This window comes from Salmo salar, chromosome ssa06 (assembly GCF_905237065.1).
Source record: "Salmo salar chromosome ssa06, Ssal_v3.1, whole genome shotgun sequence".
Lineage (NCBI taxonomy): Eukaryota > Metazoa > Chordata > Actinopteri > Salmoniformes > Salmonidae > Salmo > Salmo salar.
In genome coordinates this window covers 69251426-69269498 of record NC_059447.1, presented here as the reverse complement: position 1 = coordinate 69269498, position 18073 = coordinate 69251426, and the positions used below count along the sequence as shown (strand labels likewise).

Genomic DNA, 18073 nt, shown 5'->3' with positions numbered 1-18073 from the left:
GTGCTTTAACCCTTACCTTTATGGGAATGGAAGGCGATATGCTCCTAGCCACCCTTGGTCGGGTACATCCTCCAGAATTTACAGTAGGCCTACCTACCAACCAAATGGGACATTAGTCTGCCTTATAAGGGCACATATAAATAACTCCAAGATCAGTCCAATATGCTCTGTGTTGTTTGGCTCAACCAACCCTAACAGCGCATCAGATGTCCACTGCTTGTTACGTTTTTCTCCTCAAAATATCGGAATAGGTCAACCAAAAAGAGAACTTGTAGGCTATTTGGTCAATATTGATTGCACAGTGCAATTAAAACGCGGCGTAAGCCTAAAATAAATAAATACATCTGGCTATCTGATGCACTCAAAACTATTTTATTAGAAATACTGATCTTAGCATAGGTATACACCTTAATTAAATCAATATGTTGAATACTTCATACATGTAGCCTAGGAACATAAAATAATGTTATCACCACGCAGCCAAAATAGCAGCAAGCATGCCATATGATGAGAACCCCCCCCCTGTAAATAAATCACAGTTAAATAAATCGCAGCTTAGAGCTCACAGAATCAGTAGGATATTAAACAAACACTCAAACAGTTTCTGTAGATATACAGTACCAGTCAATAGTTTGGACACACCTACTCATTCCAGGATTTTTCTTTATTTTTTACTATTTTCTACATTGTAGAATAATAGTGAAGAAATCAAAATTATGAAATAACACACATGCAATCATTTAGTAACCAAAAAGGTGTTATACAAATCAAATATATTTTAGGTTCTTCAAAGTAGCCACCCTTTGCTTTGAACAGCTTTGCACACTCAACCAGCTTTTTTAAATGTATTTTTAATTTCACCTTTATTTAACCAGGTAGGCTAGTTGAGAACAAGTTCTCATTTGCAACTGCGACCTGGCCAAGATAAAGCACAGCAGTTCGACACATACAACAACATAGTTACACATGGAGTAAAACAAACATACACTAGAAATATCTATATACAGTGAGTGCAAATGAGGTAAGTTAAGGGAGGTAAGGCAATAAATAGGCCATGGTGGCGAAGTAATTACAATATAGCAATTAGACACTGGAATGGTAGATGTGCAGTAAATGAATGTGCAAGTACAGATAATGGGGTGCAAAGGAGAAAGATAAATAAATACATTATGGGGATGAGGTAGTTTAGCTATGTACAGGTGCAGTGATCTGTGAGCTGCTCTGACAGCTGGTGCTTAAAGCTAGTGAGGGAGATATGGGTCTCCAGCTTCAGTGATTTTTGCAGTTTGTTCCAGTCATTGGCAGCAGAGAACTGGAAGGAAAGGCGGTCAAAGAAGGAATTGGCTTTGGGGGTGACCAGTGAGATATACCTGCTGGAGCGTGTGCTACGGGTGGGTGCTGCTATGGTGACCAGTGAGCTGAGATTAGGCGGGGCTTTACCTAGCAGAGACTTGTAGATGACCTGGAGCTAGTGGGTTTTGCGACGAGTATGAAGCGATGGTCAGCCAACGAGAGCGTACAGGTCGCAGTGGTGGGTGATATATGGGGCTTTGGTGACAAAACGGATGGCACTGTGATAGACTGCATCCAATTTGTTGAGTAGAGTGTTGGAGGCTATTTATAGATGACATCGCCGAAGTCGAGGATCGGTAGGATGGTCAGTTTTACGAGGGTATGTTTGGCAGCATGAGTGAAGGATGCTTTGTTGCGATCCTTCATCCTTCACTAGTGTTGATCGGTAGTGTCTTTATTGAATATATAATTCCAATTCGGTATATTTAATCAATGAGCAAGTCACATTTTTGTTGTCGGAAATGTTATTAGTATTCTAGATTTAATTTTGGATTGGAGATGCTTAATGTGAGTCTGGAAGGAGAGTTTACAGTCTAGCCTGACACTTATGTGGACAACTACAAATACCTAAGTCAGAACCGTCCAGAGTAGTGATGCTGGATGGGCGGGCAGTGATTGGTTGAAGAGCATGCATTTAGTTTTACTTGCATTTAAGAGCAGTTGGAGGCCACGGAAGGAGAGTTGTCTGGCATTGAAGCTTGTCTGGAGGTTCGTTAACACAGTGTCCAAAGAAGGGCCAGAAGTATACAGAATGGTGTCATCTGCGTAGAGGTGGATCAGAGAATCACCAGCAGCAAGAGCGACATCATTGATGTATACAGAGAAGAGAGTCGGACCGAGAATTGAACCCTGTGGCACCCCCATAGAGACTGCCAGAGGTCCGGACAACAGGCCCTCCGATTTGACACACTGAACTCTATCAGAGAAGTAGTTGGTGAACCAGACGAGGCAGTCATTTGAGAAACCAAGGCTGTTGAGTCTGCCAATAAGAATGTGGTGATTGACAGAGTCGAAAGCCTTGGCCAGGTCGATGAATACGGCTGCACAGTAATGTCTCTTATCGATGGCGGTTATGATATCGTTTAGGACCTTGAGCGTGGCTGAGGTGCACCCATGACCAGCTCTGAAACCAGATTGCATAGCGGAGAAGGTACGGTGGGATTTGAAATGGTCGGTAATCTGTTTGTTGACTTGGCTTTCGAAGACCTTAGAAAGGCAGGGTAGGATGGATATAAGTCTGTAGCAATTTGGGTCAAGAGTGTCTCCCCCTTTGAAGAGGGGGATGACCGCGGCAGTTTTTCAATCTTTGGGAATCTCAGACGATATGAAAGAGTTTGAACAGGCTAGTAATAGGGGTTGCAACAATTTCGGCAGATAATTTTAAAAAGAGAGGGTCCAGATTGTCTAGCCCGGCTGATTTGTAGGGGTCCAGGTTTTCTTTAAGAACATCAGCTATCTGGATTTGGGTGAAGGAGAAATGGGGGAGGCTTGGGCGAGTTGCTGTGGGGAGTGCAGGGCTGTTGACCGGGGTAGGGTAGCCAGGTGGAAAGCATGGCCAGCCGTAGAAAAATGCTTATTGAAATTCTCAATTATAGTGGATTTATCGGTGGTGAGTGTTTTTTAGCCTCAGTGCAGTGGGCAGCTGGGAGAAGGTGCTCTTGTTCTCCATGGACTTTACAGTGTCCCAGAACTTTTTTGAGTTTGTGCTACAGGATGCAAATTTCTGCTTTGAAAAAGCTAGCCTTAGCTTGCCTAACTGCCTGTGTATATTTGTTCCTAACTTCCCTGAAAAGTTGCATATCATGGGGGCTATTCGATGCTAATGCAGAACGCCACAGGATGTTTTTGTGCTGGTCAAGGGCAGTCAGATCTGGAGAGAACCAAGGGCTATATCTGTTCCCGGTTCTAAATGTTTTGAAAGGGGCATGCTTATTTAAGATGGCGAGGAAGGCACTTTTAAAGAATGACCAGGCATCCTCTACTGACGGGATGAGGTCAATATCCTTCCAGGATACCCGGGCCAGGTCGATTAGGAAGGCCTGCTTGCTGAAGTGTTTTAGGGAGCGTTTTGACAGTGATGAGGGGTGGTCTTTTGACTGCCGACCCATTACGGATGCAGGCAATGAGGCAGTGATCGCTCTGATCTTGGTTGAAAACAGCAGAGGTATATTTGGAGGGCAAGTTGGTTAGGATGATATCTATGAGGGTGCACGTGTTTACGGATTTGGGGTTGTACCTGGTGGGTTCATTGATCATTTGTGAGAGATTGAGGGCATCAAGCTTAGATTGTAGGATGGCCGGGGTGTTAAGTATGTCCCAGTTTAGGTCACCTAGCAGCACGAGCTTTGAAGATAGATGGGGGGCAATCAGTTCACATATGGTATCCAGGGCACAGCTGGCGGCAGAGGGTGGTCTATAGCAAGCGGCAACGGTGAGAGACTTGTTTCTGGAAAGGTGGATTTTTAAAAGTAGAAGCTTGAATTGTTCGGCTACAGACCTGGATAGCCTGCAGAGTTCTGTCGTACTATCTCTGCAGTAGATTGCAACACCGCCCCCTTTGGCAGTTCTATCTTGTCGGAAAATGTTATAGTTAGGGATGGACATTTCTGGGTTTTGGTGGTCTTCCTGAGCCAGGATTCAGACACGGCCTGGATTAACCTCCACAACACCAGAGGAACAGAGGAGGAGTAGGATAAGGGTACGGCTAAAGGCTAAAATAACTGGTCGTCTAGTATGTTCAGAACAGAGTGTAAAAGGAGCAGATTTCTGGGCACGGTAGAATAGATTCAAGCCATAATGTACAGACAAAGGTATGGTAGGATGTGGATACAGTGAGGGTAAACCTGTGCATAGAGTGACGATAAAATAACTATTATCCCTAGAAATATCATTTAAACCAGGTGATGTCACTATGTGTGGTAGGTGGAACTAAAGTGTTAAATAAGGCGTATTGAGCAGGGCTAGAGGTTCTACAGTGAAATATGGCAATAAATACTAACCAAAACAGCAATGGACAAGGCATATTGACGTTAGTGAGAGGCATGCATAGCCAACTGCTCCTAGGAGTCCAGTGAGTGGCTTCAGGCAGCTTGTGGGCCGGGTTTAGCAAGCTAACAGAAGGGCCATAGAGGGACGTCGCGACGGAAGAAAGTCTGTTGTGGCCCCCTCGTGCTGTTACGTCGGCAGACGGATCAGCAGGGCTCCGTGTGGTAGACCAGGCCAATTGGCAGAATAGGTATAGTGGCCAAAGAATTTGTCCGATGTGCTCTGGACAGCTAGCAGTCCGTGGCTAGCATGCTAGCGGATGGGATTTCAGGGGACGAAGTGACGGCGGAGCCAGTTGAGAAAAACCCTATTGGGCGAATCATGACGGTGGTCCAGTCGTGATGAGTCGGCGGGGGTCCAAGCCAGTTGGCAAAAAGAGGTATTGTAGCCCAAGTAGTGGCTGATGGACCTCTTTGGCTAGCCGGGAGATGGACCTAGCAAGGCTAGCTCCAGGCCAATTTGGTTCTTGCTTCGGGACAGTGACGTTAGCCAGGAGTGGCCACTTGAATAGCAGCTAGCTCGCTGCGGTGATCCAGGTGAAGTAAAACAATTTTGAGAGCTTGCGGTATGAATCTGGAGATATGGAGAAAAAAAAGTCTGATTTGCTCTGATTTGAGTTGCGCTGTGCAGACTGGCAAGAGTTGTCCGTGCTAGAGGTGGCTGATGACCGCTAGCAGTGGCTAACTGACTACTAGCTAGTTAGCTGGCTAGCTTCTGTTGGGGTTCCGGTTCAGGCGACGGTTCAGACGACGGATCAGCAGGGCTCCATATGGTGGCCAAAGAGTTTGTCCGATGGGCCTCTTAAGCTAACAGTCCGATGTGCTTTAGATGGCTAGTGGGCCTTGGCTAACTAGTAGCCAGTTAGCTTTTGATGAGTTGATGATTTCTTTAGTATAAAAATAGCAGATCCGTACCACATTGGGTGAGGCGGGTTGCAGGAGAGTATATTCAGTCCGTAGATAGAAAGTGATATTAAATATATATATATATATATATATATATATATATATATATATATATATATATATATATATATATATATATATATATATATATATATATACTGCTAAAAAAAATGAAGGGAACACTTAAACATCACAATGTAACTCCAAGTCAATCACACTTCTGTGAAATCAAACTGTCCACTTAGGAAGCAACACTGATTGACAATAAATTTCACATGCTGTTGTGCAAATGGAATAGACAGCAGGTGGAAATTATAGGCAATTAGCAAGACACCCCCAATAAAGGAGTGGTTCTGCAGGTGGGGACCACAGCCCACTTCTCAGTTCCTATGCTTCCTGGCTGATGTTTTGGTCACTTTTGAATGCTGGCGGTGCTTTCACTCTAGTGGTAGCATGAGACGGAGTCTACAACCCACACAAGTGGCTCAGGTAGTGCAGCTCGTCCAGGATGGCACATCAATGCGAGCTGTGGCAAGAAGGTTTGCTGTGTCTGTCAGCGTAGTGTCCAGAGCATGGAGGCGCTACCAGGAGACAGGCCAGTACATCAGGAGACGTGGAGGAGGCCGTAGGAGGGCAACAACCCAGCAGCAGGACCGCTACCTCCGCCTTTGTGCAAGGAGGAGCAGGAGAAGCACTGCCAGAGCCCTGCAAAATGACCTCCAGCAGGCCACAAATGTGCATGTGTCTGCTCAAACGGTCAGAAACAGACTCCATGAGGGTGGTATGAGGGCCCGACGTCCACAGGTGGGGGTTGTGCTTACAGCCCAACACCGTGCAGGACGTTTGGCATTTGCCAGAGAACACCAAGATTGGCAAATTCGCCACTGGCTCCCTGTGCTCTTCACAGATGAAAGCAGGTTCACACTGAGCACGTGACAGAGTCTGGAGACGCCGTGGAGAACGTTCTGCTGCCTGCAACATCCTCCAGCATGACCGGTTTGGCGGTGGGTCAGTCATGGTGTGTGGTGGCATTTCTTTGGGGGGCCGCACAGCCCTCCATGTGCTCGCCAGAGGTAGCCTGACTGCCATTAGGTACCGAGATGAGATCCTCAGACCCCTTGTGAGACCATATGCTGGTGCGGTTGGCCCTGGGTTCCTCCTAATGCAAGACAATGCTAGACCTCATGTGGCTGGAGTGTGTCAGCAGTTCCTGCAAGAGGAAGGCATTGATGCTATGGACTGGCCCGCCCATTCCCCAGACCTGAATCCAATTGAGCACATCTGGGACATCATGTCTCGCTCCATCCACCAACGCCACGTTGCACCACAGACTGTCCAGGAGTTGGCGGATGCTTTAGTCCAGGTCTGGGAGGAGATCCCTCAGGAGACCATCCGCCACCTCATCAGGAGCATGCCCAGGCGTTGTAGGGAGGTCATACACACACTACTGAGCCTCATTTTGACTTGTTTTAAGGACATTACATCAAAGTTGGATCAGCCTGTAGTGTGGTTTTCCACTTTAATTTTGAGTGTGACTCCAAATCCAGACCTCCATGGGTTGATAAATTGGATTTCCACTGATTATTTTTGTGTGATTTTGTTGTCAGCACATTCAACTATGTAAAGAAAAAAGTATTTAATAAGATTATTTATTTCATTCAGATCTGGGATGTGTTGTTTAAGTGTTACCTTTATTTTTTTGAGCAGTGTATATATATATAGTGTATACACATATATATATGGAAAAAACAAGTTAAACGATGCTTACAAGGGACAGGAAGGGACAAGACAAAAACACACGTCCGACTGCTACGCCATCTTGGAATCAACCAGGTTCATGAGGTAGTCACCTGTAATGCATTTCAATTAACAGGTGCGCCTTGTTAATAGCTAATTTGTGGAATTTCTTTCCTTAACACGTTTGACATTCAGTTGTGTTGTGACAAGTTAGGGGTGGTATACAGACAATAGCCCTATTTGGTAAATTACCAATCCATATGGCAAGAACAGCTCAAATAAGCAAAGAGAAACGACAGTCCAATATTACTTAAAGACATGAAGGTCAGTCAATCTGGAACATTTCAAGAACTTTGAACATTTCTTCAAGTGCAGTTGCAAAAACCGTCAAGCGCTATGATGAAACTGGCTTTCATGATGACCACCACAGGAAAGGAAGACCCAGAGTTACCTCTTCTGCAGAGGATAAGTTAATTATAGTTACCAGCCTCAGAAATTGCAGTCCAAATAAATGCTTTACAGAGTTCAAGTAACAGACACATCACAACTTCAACTGTTCAGAAGAGACTGCATGAATCAGGCCTTCATGGTCGAATTGCTGCAAAGAAACCATTAGTAAAGGACAGCAATAAGAAGACACTTGCTTGGGCAAAGAAACACGAGCAATGGATATTAGACCGGTCGAAATCTGTCCTTTGGAGTCCAAATTTGAGATGTTTTGTTCCAACCGTCGTGTCTTTGTGAGACGCAGAGTAGGTAAACGGATGATCTCCGCATGTGTGGTTCCCACCATGAAGCATGGAGGAGGAGGTGTGATGGTGTGGGGGTGCTTTGCTGGTGACACTGTCTGTGATTTATTTAGAAGGCACACTTAACCAGCATGGCTAGAACAGCATTCTGCAGCGATACGCCATCCCATCTGCTTTGTTCTTAGTCCCACTATCATTTGTTTTCAACAGGACAATGACAAACACACCTCCAGGCTGTGTATGGGCTATTTGACCAAGAAGGAGAGTGATGAAGTGCTGCGTCAGATGACCTGTCTTCCACGATCACCTGATCTTAAGCTAATTGAGAATGTTTGGGATGAGTTGGGCTGCAAAGTGAAGGAAAAGCAGCCTATAAGTGCTCAGAATATGTGGGAACTCCTTCAAGACTTTTGGAAAAGCATTCCAGGTGAAGCTGGTTGAGAGAATGCCATGTGTGCAACGCTGTCATCAAGGCAAAGGGTGGCTACTTCGAAGAATTTCAAATATATTTTGATTTGTCTAACACTTTTTGGTTTCCACATGATTCTGTATATGTTGTTTCATAGTTTTTATGTCTTCACTATTATTCTACAATGTAGAAAATAGTCAAAATTAAGAAAAACCTTTGAATGAGTAGATGTGTCCAAACTTTTGACTGCTTTTGTGTTATGTTTGTAATGTATGTATACAAAACAAAAATAAAAATGCAACATGTAAAGTGTTGAGCCCGTGTTTCATGAGCTGAAATAAAAGATTGCATACATTTTCCATGCTCACAAAAAGCTTATTTCTCTCAAGTTTTTTTCACAAATTTGTTTACATCCCTATTTGTTTACATCCCTGTTAGTGAGCATTTGTCCTTTGCCAAGATAATCCATCCACCTGAACAGGGTGGGGTATCAAGAAGCTGAATAGCATTATTATTACACAGGTGCCCCTTGTGCTGGGGACAATAAAAGACCACTCTTAAATGTGCAGTTTTGTCACAACACAATGCCACAGATGCCTACATTTTGAGGGAGCGTGCAATTGGCATGCTAACTACAGGCATGCTGACTACAGGAATGTCCACCAGAGCTGTTGCTAGAGAATTTAATGTTAATTTCTCTACCTTAAGCCAAGAATTTGGCAGTATGTCCAACCGGCCTCACAACCGCAGACCATGTGTAACCAAACCAGCCCAGGACCTCCACATCCAGCTTCTTCACCTGCGGGATGATCTGAGACCAATCACCTGGACAGCTGATGAAACTGAGTATTATTTTTCTCTGTAATGAAGCCCTTTTGTGGGTAAAAACGAATTCTGAATGGCTGGGCCTGCTACCCAGTGGGTGGACCTGGTTCTCAAGTGGGTGGGCCTGTGCCCTCCCAGGCCCACCCATGGTTTCTTAGACTGATGGACTGTGCTATCCCCACAGCCTCAACAATGGATCAGTCCACTCAGACATGCACGAATCAGACAGGTTTCTTGTACACCGTGATGATTATTATAATAATTTTTTGCTACTGCTCGACTGACTAAAGAGATCTCAGCCGATCAACCAAACATTCGACCAGTCGACTAAATGGGGTCAGCTCTAGAGGAACTATTGCCATTCTCAAAACAGTTTGTTTACTTGCTAATTGAGGTGAAGAAAAAATTACTTTGAGAAGCTCCACAACTGATTTAGTGGTGGTGAGTTAAGACAATCAGAAATACTATCAGACATCCCCAAATGGGCAAATGTATATACTTACATTTGTGCACAGGCCATGTTGCCTAGGCATACTTCTATATGTGTAATCAGGTTGTTACGGTATGAAAAAGTACCACAAAAAAAAAATGTGTGCACTCACTATTGTCAGTCGCTCTGGATAAGAGCGCCTTCTAAATGACTAAAATGTAAATGTACTCAACATTGACAGGAGCGCTCCAAACAAAGGACAATGAATAAATTGACAAAACTCATAAATGGAATGAAATAATCCTAATCTTGTTTCTCACAAGTGTAGCATAGGTTCTGAGCTCTGCAAACAACGTGTCCACTCCGACAATGAGAACGGTAAACTCCTCTTCTTCTTGGACCATGTCATCCCCGTGACTTCCTCAATGGATTAGTCCACTGAGGAGGGAGTGAATCAGACCTGTGTCTCCTGTGCCATGAAAAACTGCTTGACTAAAGGAATGTCGGTTGACCAACTGCATATCGACCGAACAATCGACCAGTCGACTAAATGGGATCAGCCTTGTTGTAGATATTGATCTATGTACCTGTACTGTCTTATACTTGATTACTTTGTTACAAATCTTCCTGATGGGGAGAGTGATTTTAAGATTAAATGATCCTCGATTAATATCAAGACTGACTACTTGGTTGGTTGATTCATTAATTTGTCCCCTTTCTCTTCTCTATAGGATCCGTATGGCTGGGATAAATGGTCTGCAGGGGGTTGTGAGGAAGACGGTGAATGATGACCTACAGTCTAACATCTGGGACCCCCAGCACATGGACAAGATCGTCCCCTCACTGCTCTTCAACCTGCAGAGTGGAGAGGGCACTGAGAGGTAAGGTGTTATCAAGAGCCTAGCTGTCAGAGGCCGGGTCATTAGTAACAGTTTCCTTGGTAGTTCATTATATTACAAAACTACGAAGAGGTCCTTGAGAGGTTGTAGAGAAGTGACAGGCTGACAGGAAGACATATGTCTATGTTGAAATAGCCCATCCATGTTGTGAACGAGAGGTTTGAAAGTCCAGGCCTACAAGGACTAGAGGGTGGAGTTGCTGTGGAGGGGTCATTGTAGCTGTGGGTGGGTGGTTGCGCATGCGTGCTAGTCCAGGTCAGGTGGTGTTTGTGTTGACACTGCCAGCCAGCTGTTATCCACTCATCTGTGATTGATGTCACTGACAGTCCAGTTAACCTTAAGGCCATGTCTTCAGCACTGCATCCAAGGACAAACAGAGTGAACGTGGGAGGGGGGAGAGATGGAGGGATGAAGAGATGGGGAGGGAGAGGAATGGCGGAAGAAAAGATGGGAGAAATGCAGAGGTAGGTAATGATTGACTCAAAGTGATTAAGAAAGATGGAGACAAATAATTAAATACATCTTCAATACTGACGGAGCAAATGAGTCCTGGAGAGGAAAGAGGGGGCAATGTGGCAGAGATGCTGGGAGAGGGGGGTGGAGAGGGTAGTGTAGAGCCAGACAGCATCCATCCAGTCTTTGGCAGGTCTCCACATGCACTGAATCACACTGACGCCAATAAATATATGAGAGAGAGAGAGAGAGAGAGAGAGTGGGAGAGAGAGAGAGAGAGAGAGAGAGACAGTGGAAGAGAGAGAGAGAGAGAGAGAGAGAGAGAGAGAGAGAGAGAGAGAGAGAGAGAGAGAGAGAGAGAGAGAGAGAGAGAGAGAGAGAGAGAGAGAGAGAGAGAGAGAGAGAGAGAGAGAGAGAGAGAGAGAGAGAGAGAGAGAGAGAGAGAGAGAGAGAGAGAGAGAGAGAGAGAGAGAGAGAGAGAGAGACCCCTATATTTATGTTGATTTATTTTCCCTTTTTTCACATCATTAGAAATGTTTTTATTCTTTTGGAACTTTTGTGAGTGTAATGTTTGCTGTTAAATTGTATTATTTATTTCACTTGCTTTGGCAGTGTAAACATATGTTTCCCATGCCAATAAAGCCCCTTAAATTGAATTGAGAGAGAGAGAGCCTCAGATTTTTTGGGAAAAGAATGAAAGATGGTCAGTTTACCTACAAAGAGCCTAGGCCATCTCCTTCTGTTCCTTAGGACTCAGTAGATCAGTCAGTCCCCTGTCTGGTCCTGCTGTGTCCTCCTATAGCTCTCCTGCTGAACTCTCCATATTATCACTGGCCACAGACAACAACAACAGCAGTACTGGGACTATGATACTGGCTAATAACTATTATTACTGGCCACAGACAACAACAGCAGTACTGGGACTATGATACTGGCTAATAACTATTATTACTGGCCACAGACAACAACAGCAGTACTGGGACTATGATACTGGCTAATAACTATTATTACTGGCCACAGACAACAACAGCAGTACTGGGACTATGATACTGGCTAATAACTATTATTTCTGGCCACAGACAACAACAGCAGTACTGGGACTATGATACTGGCTAATAACTATTATTACTGGCCACAGACAACAGCAATAGGTCTTAGAGCTTGGACTATAAACCAAAAATTATCAATACCGACAGAACCGACTGTTTATCGCAGGCATTTTACTGATATTGATCATCATGATAAATACAATTGAATTGTATTTGTCACATGCACTGAATACAACAACTGTAGACTTACTTGTGAGCCCTTTCCCAGCAATGCAGTTAAATATATATATATTTTTTTTACAAATAGATCAAAAGAAAATAGTAACACAATAACGAGGCTATATACAAGGAGTACCGGTACTGAACGGGTGTACTGGGGTACGAGGTAGTTGGGGTGATTGATTGAGATAATATGTAGGTTTGGTTAGGTGATTGATTGATTGATTGTCCATGTAGGTAGGGGGTGAAAAGCAGAAAGTCCCTGTAGCCATTTAGCAGTCTCATGGCTTCTGGTGCTAGCAGAGAGAACAGACTGTGACTTGGGTGGCTGGAGTCTTTTACCATTTTAGGGCCTTTCTCTGGCACAGCCTGGTGTAGAGGTCCTGGATGGCAGGGTGCTCGGTCCCAGTGATGTACTGGGCCGTACGCACTACCCTCTGTAGCGCCTTGTGGTCGAATGCCGAGCAGTTGCCGTACCAAGCGTTGATGCAGCCAGTCAAGATGCTCTCAATGGTGCAGCTGTAGAACTTTATGAGGATCTGAGGACGCATGCCGAACCTTCTCCGCCTCCTGAGGCGTTGTCGTGCTCTCTTCACGACTTTGTTGGTGTGTTTGCACCATGATAGGTCTTTAGTGATGTGGACACCGAGGAACATGAAGCTCTCGACCGTCTCCACTACAGCTCTGTGGATGTGAAGGGGGGCGTGCTCGGCCCTCCAGTTTCTGTAGTCCACCATCAGCTCTTTTGTCTTGCTGATGTTGAGGGAGAGGTTGTTGTCATGGCACCACAATGCCAGGTCACTGACCTCCTCCCTGTAGGCTGTTTCGTCTGTGATCAGGCCAACCACCGTCGCGTCATCAGCAAACTTAATGATGGTGTTGGAGTTGTGTGCGGCCACGCAGTCGTGGGTGAACAGGGAGTACAGGCTAAGCACGCACCCCTGAGGGGCTCCCATGTTGAGGGTCAGCGTGGCGGATGTGTTGTTGCCTACCCTCACCACCTGGGGGCGGCCAGTCAGGAAGTCCAGTAACCAGTTGCAGAGGGAGGTGTTTAATCCCAGGGTCCTTAGCTTAGTGATGAGCTTGGAGGGCACTATGGTGTTGAACGCTGAGCATGTAGGTGTTCCTTTTGTCCCGGTAGGAAAGAGCAGTTTGGAGCGCACTAGCGATTGCGTCGTCTGTGTAGCCTTTATTAGAGGACTGTGACGTTAGAAAGGAAAGAAGTCTGCTCATATGGACTATTGCTAACAGGACAATTGAAAGCACATCATTCAAAGTAGCCAGTAGTAGTAGTTTTAAGGGTAATATAAAAAAAGCTACCGGTGCACATTTCATGTTATACATTTATCGTTCAATTTATCAGTATCGTAAAAATTCTGTCAGTTTATCGTGATATCTTTTTTTGTCCTTATCGGCCAGCTCTAGTAGGGCTGCAGGGGCTAGCACACTAGCTAATTCACTTCTACAATGTGGTTATGTCTTCCTTTGATCATGTAATTCAAAGAACATTCAAACTAGAAATCTTCATTTATTGTAAGGCTGGAAAATAGGTCTCCCACAAGAAAGAGATTGTCCTCTCAGCAGACTTGCAGAATGACTAAATAAATACAGGTAAACGTGAGGACATAATTAGAGACATTTATCTCGTCACTCACTGATTGTTTTTAACTTGTTGTTAAGGAAATGCTAGGCTTATTGAAAGGTCGCTGATACCAATCTGCTGTGTACCTTCTCTTGGTGTATCCATCGGTTCATTAATGGGGAACATATCATTTTCTTTTCTCTACCTTCATACAGCATTACCCACATATTGAATAGATGGAAATGCTGCTATCCATGTGTTGTGGCAGATTTGGTTTTGAATCATTTCCAAGTGTATGTTTGATATTTAATATTTTCTGGGGCGTTTACAGTAAGAGCATGGCTGCTAATGAGGGAGTTCTACAGAGACGGGAAGTCCCATGACCTCTTCTTCAGTGGAGCTGGTGGTGGGGGGGCGAGAAGAAAGGCGTGTGTGGTTAATAAATGATGTTATTGGAGGACCACCCGATGCCAGGCGTGGTAGAGAGTAGAACAGAGAAGAGTTCCGCTCAGCTGAGGAGAACGCTTTAACTATGTATAAGAAAAAGGAAAGCCTGGGCCCGAGAGAGAGAGAGAGAGAGAGGAGGGAGAAGAGGGCTTCAATGCAAATTATACAAACATACTGTTGCACATGCACACAAGCACATTAACACGTTATGCTCACACACACTCTCGCTCTTTCACATTCACGTGTACACACACGCGCACACGTACACACTCACCACTTCAAGTGCAGTCACCACAAACACTCTGTCCTCATTACAAACAGCAACAGAGAGGGAAAAGTGCCTCAGGCAGCTATACGCCAGCAAAGACACAACACCCTTGTTTGTGTGATTTTTATGTGTCGAAAGCGTGTGAACGTGTTTTCGTTGACTCAAATATATTTCTGCTCCTCTCTTATTCCTCTCCCTGCCTCCTCTCTCTCCCTCTCTCCGTCATTCTTTCTACCTTCTTCATCTCGGTCTCTCTCTCACCTTCTTCCTTTCACCCTCCCTTCCTCTCTCTCGGTCTCTCCAGCCGCTCCCCCTCTCCCCTGCAGGCGTCGGAGAAAGAGAAGGAGAGTCCGGCAGAGCTGACGGAGCGCTGTTTCAGAGAGCTGCTGGGACGGGCCGCCTACGGCAACATCAAGAACGCTGTCACACCAGTACTCATGTAAGACCTGGTCCCCTCTGTTTTAGGAGACTAGGGCTGTGGACTAGGGCTGTGGACTAGGGCGGTGGACTAGGGCGGTGGACTAGTGGACTAGGGCTGTAGACTAGTGCTGTGGACTTGTGGACTAGTGCTGTGGACTAGGGCGGTGGACTAGGGCTGTAGACTAGTGCTGTGGACTTGTGGACTAGTGCTGCGCGTTGGTGGACTAGTGCTGCGGATTAGTGCACTAGAGTTGTGGACTAGAGCTGTGGACTAGTGCTGCACGTTGGTGGACTAGTGCTGGCCGTTGGTGGACTAGTGCTGGCCGTTGGTGGACTAGTGCTGGCCGTTGGTGGACTAGCGCTGGCCGTTGGTGGACTAGCGCTGGCCGTTGGTGGACTAGCGCTGGCCGTTGGTGGACTAGCGCTGGCCGTTGGTGGACTAGCGCTGGCCGTTGGTGGACTAGCGCTGCGCCGTTGGTGGACTAGCGCTGGGCCGTTGGTGGACTAGCGCTGGGCCGTTGGTGGACTAGCGCTGGGCCGTTGGTGGACTAGCGCTGGGCCGTTGGTGGACTAGCGCTGGGCCGTTGGTGGACTAGCGCTGGGCCGTTGGTGGACTAGTGCTGCGGATTAGTGCACTAGAGCTGTGGACTAGAGCTGTGGACTAGAGCTGCGCGTTGGTGGACTAGTGCTGCGGATTAGTGCACTAGTGCTGTGGACTGGTGTTGTGACTTAGTGGACTAGTGCAGGGTATTAGTGGACTAGTGCTGCGCGTTAGTGGACTAGTGCTGGCCGTTGGTGGACTAGCGCTGGGCGTTGGTGGACTAGTGCTGGCCCGTTGGTGGACTAGTGCTGGCCCGTTGGTGGACTAGCGCTGGGCGTTGGTGGACTAGCGCTGGGCGTTGTAGGACTAGTTCTGTGTATTGGTGGACTAGTGCTGTGGACTAGTGCTGTGTATTGGTGGACTAGTGCTGTGTATTGGTGGACTAGTGCTGTGGACTAGTGCTGTGTATTAGTGGACTAGTGCTGTGTATTAGTGGACTAGTGCTGTGTATTGGTGGACTAGTGCTGTGTATTGGTGGACTAGGGCTGTGGACTAGTGCTGTGTATTAGTGGACTAGTGCTGTGGACTAGTGCTGTGTATTGGTGGACTAGTGCTGTGGACTAGTGCTGTGTATTAGTGGACTAGTGCTGTGTATTAGTGGACTAGTGCTGTGTATTGGTGGACTAGTGCTGTGTATTGGTGGACTAGTGCTGTGGACTAGTGCTGTGTATTAGTGGACTAGTGCTGTGGACTAGTGCTGTGTATTGGTGGACTAGTGCTGTGGACTAGTGCTGTGTATTAGTGGACTAGTGCTGTGTATTGGTGGACTAGTGCTGTGTATTGGTGGACTAGTGCTGTGGACAAGTGCTGTGTATTAGTGGACTAGTGCTGTGGACTAGTGCTGTGTATTGGTGGACTAGTGCTGTGGACTAGTGCTGTGTATTAGTGGACTAGTGCTGTGTATCGCTGTCACATTGTGACTAAGATGCAGCATGGTTCTGTGGGGAATGTTCCGTCATCAGCCAGTTCTCTCTCTCTCTGTCTGTCTTTCTCCTGTCTGTACTTTGTAACTTTCACGTTTACTCTTTCTGTCTCCTCTGTCTCTCACGCTCGTTCTCTCACTCCAGGCACTTAGATAACCACTCTCTGTGGGAGGGGAAGACCTTTGCAGTCCGCTGCTTTAAGATCATCATGTACTCTATCCAGGTGAGTCACCTCTACTCCCTCTTCCTCACTCTCTCCGTTCCTTCCTCCCGCCCTCTCTCTCCCTCCCTCCCTCCCTCCCTCCCTCCCTCCCTCCCTCCCTCCCTCCCTCTCTCTCTCTCTCTGGCAGCTGTTACCTGGGGATGGTCAAATAGCAGAAAAGTCAGTCTTCCTAAAGTGCTTTTTGTATCCTTCCCCATCTCTCAGAACAACCTCATACTTTCACCCCAATTCAACAGAAATCCTTGTTACTTCTCACTCCCACTCTCTGTGTTGCTTTGATGTACGGTGGTTTTTATATTGACCCAATAGTGGTTTGAAATTAATTCTCTCTCTCCCTCTTTTGCCCTGTTTTGCTTCTTCTCGCTCCCTCTCACTTTCTCTCCCTCTCTCCCCCTCTTTCAGTCACAGCACTCTCACCTGGTCATCCAGCAGCTGCTAGGTCACCTGGATGCCAACAGTAAGAATTCAGCCACAGTGCGTGCTGGGATAGTGGAGGTCCTCCTGGAGGCTGCAGCCATTGCTTCCAGTGGCTCTGTAGGTGGGTAAAAAGAGGTCTGCCATACACACACACCTTGTCCTGGATTGCGTGTCCAGATCACATTTCTTCACACTTCATTCAGTATTATAATCTGTCCACCAGAGAGAGGTGTGTTATCATTGAAAGTGTCTATCTACTGAAGTAGGGGTTCTTTCTCTAATGAAGTGTGTGTGTGTGTGTGTGTGTGTGTGTGTGTGTGTGTGTGTGTGTGTGTGTGTGTCAGGCCCCACTGTGTTGGAGGTGTTTAACACTCTGCTAAGGCAGCTGCGTCTCAGTGTGGACTACGAGCTGACCGGCTCCTACGACGCCAGCGGAAACATTGGCATCAAGATCATCAAAACCCATGAGGAGAGACAGCTACAGGAAGCCGTCATCAGGACCATTGGTCAGTGTGTGCGATTGTCCACACACACACTAGATTTGCAGCCAGTCTCCTTAAAATTCCACCCAAAAACAATTTTTGGTATTTGTTTCATTAGTCCATTGCTGATATAGTCCCAAAATGTTTTGCATGTCAGCAGTCAAGTTTTCAAGATATATAACTACCAAAAGATTGACTTTCATTTGAACTGTTTGTATCTCTCCAGGGTCGTTTGCGAACACCCTCCCTACATACCAGCGCTCCGAGGTCATGCTCTTCATCATGGGCAAGATTCCTGTACCAGGGGTACACCCCGCACTCACCAACGCAGGCTCAGGGTGAGGACACACACACACACACACACACACACACACACACACACACACACGCGCACACTCACGTGCACACTCACACTTTCCTGACAAGTTTTTTTTATTTGAAGGGGTTGTGAAGGGATCAGGATGATCCAGATCATGCTGCTGAAGTCACTGGTTCAGGTGAGACATTAACATTAGAGACTTCTCAGTAGTCACCAAACTCTGTGTTCATGTGCAGGTTTCTGTCAACTGGCCCACATCAATCTTCCTCTTTCTTTAAATCTTTCTTCCTCCATTACCACATCCTCCTCGTCCCTCCC

The 18073-nt window shown here is 46.2% G+C and overlaps 1 protein-coding gene across 4 annotated transcripts in view; it reads left to right on the top strand.

Annotated features, from left to right (window-relative positions):
* The window catches only part of LOC106608035 (protein EFR3 homolog B), a 74298-nt gene that overhangs the window by 39245 nt on the left and 16980 nt on the right, over nt 1-18073 (top strand). For all 4 annotated transcript variants that reach the window (XM_014205695.2, XM_045720933.1, XM_014205693.2 and 1 more), the window contains 7 exons: nt 10185-10334; nt 14675-14809; nt 16459-16537; nt 16940-17075; nt 17299-17460; nt 17663-17774; nt 17879-17933. In XM_014205695.2, the coding sequence (XP_014061170.1) occupies nt 10185-10334; nt 14675-14809; nt 16459-16537; nt 16940-17075; nt 17299-17460; nt 17663-17774; nt 17879-17933 (829 nt within the window). The remainder of the gene's footprint in view (nt 1-10184; nt 10335-14674; nt 14810-16458; nt 16538-16939; nt 17076-17298; nt 17461-17662; nt 17775-17878; nt 17934-18073) is intronic.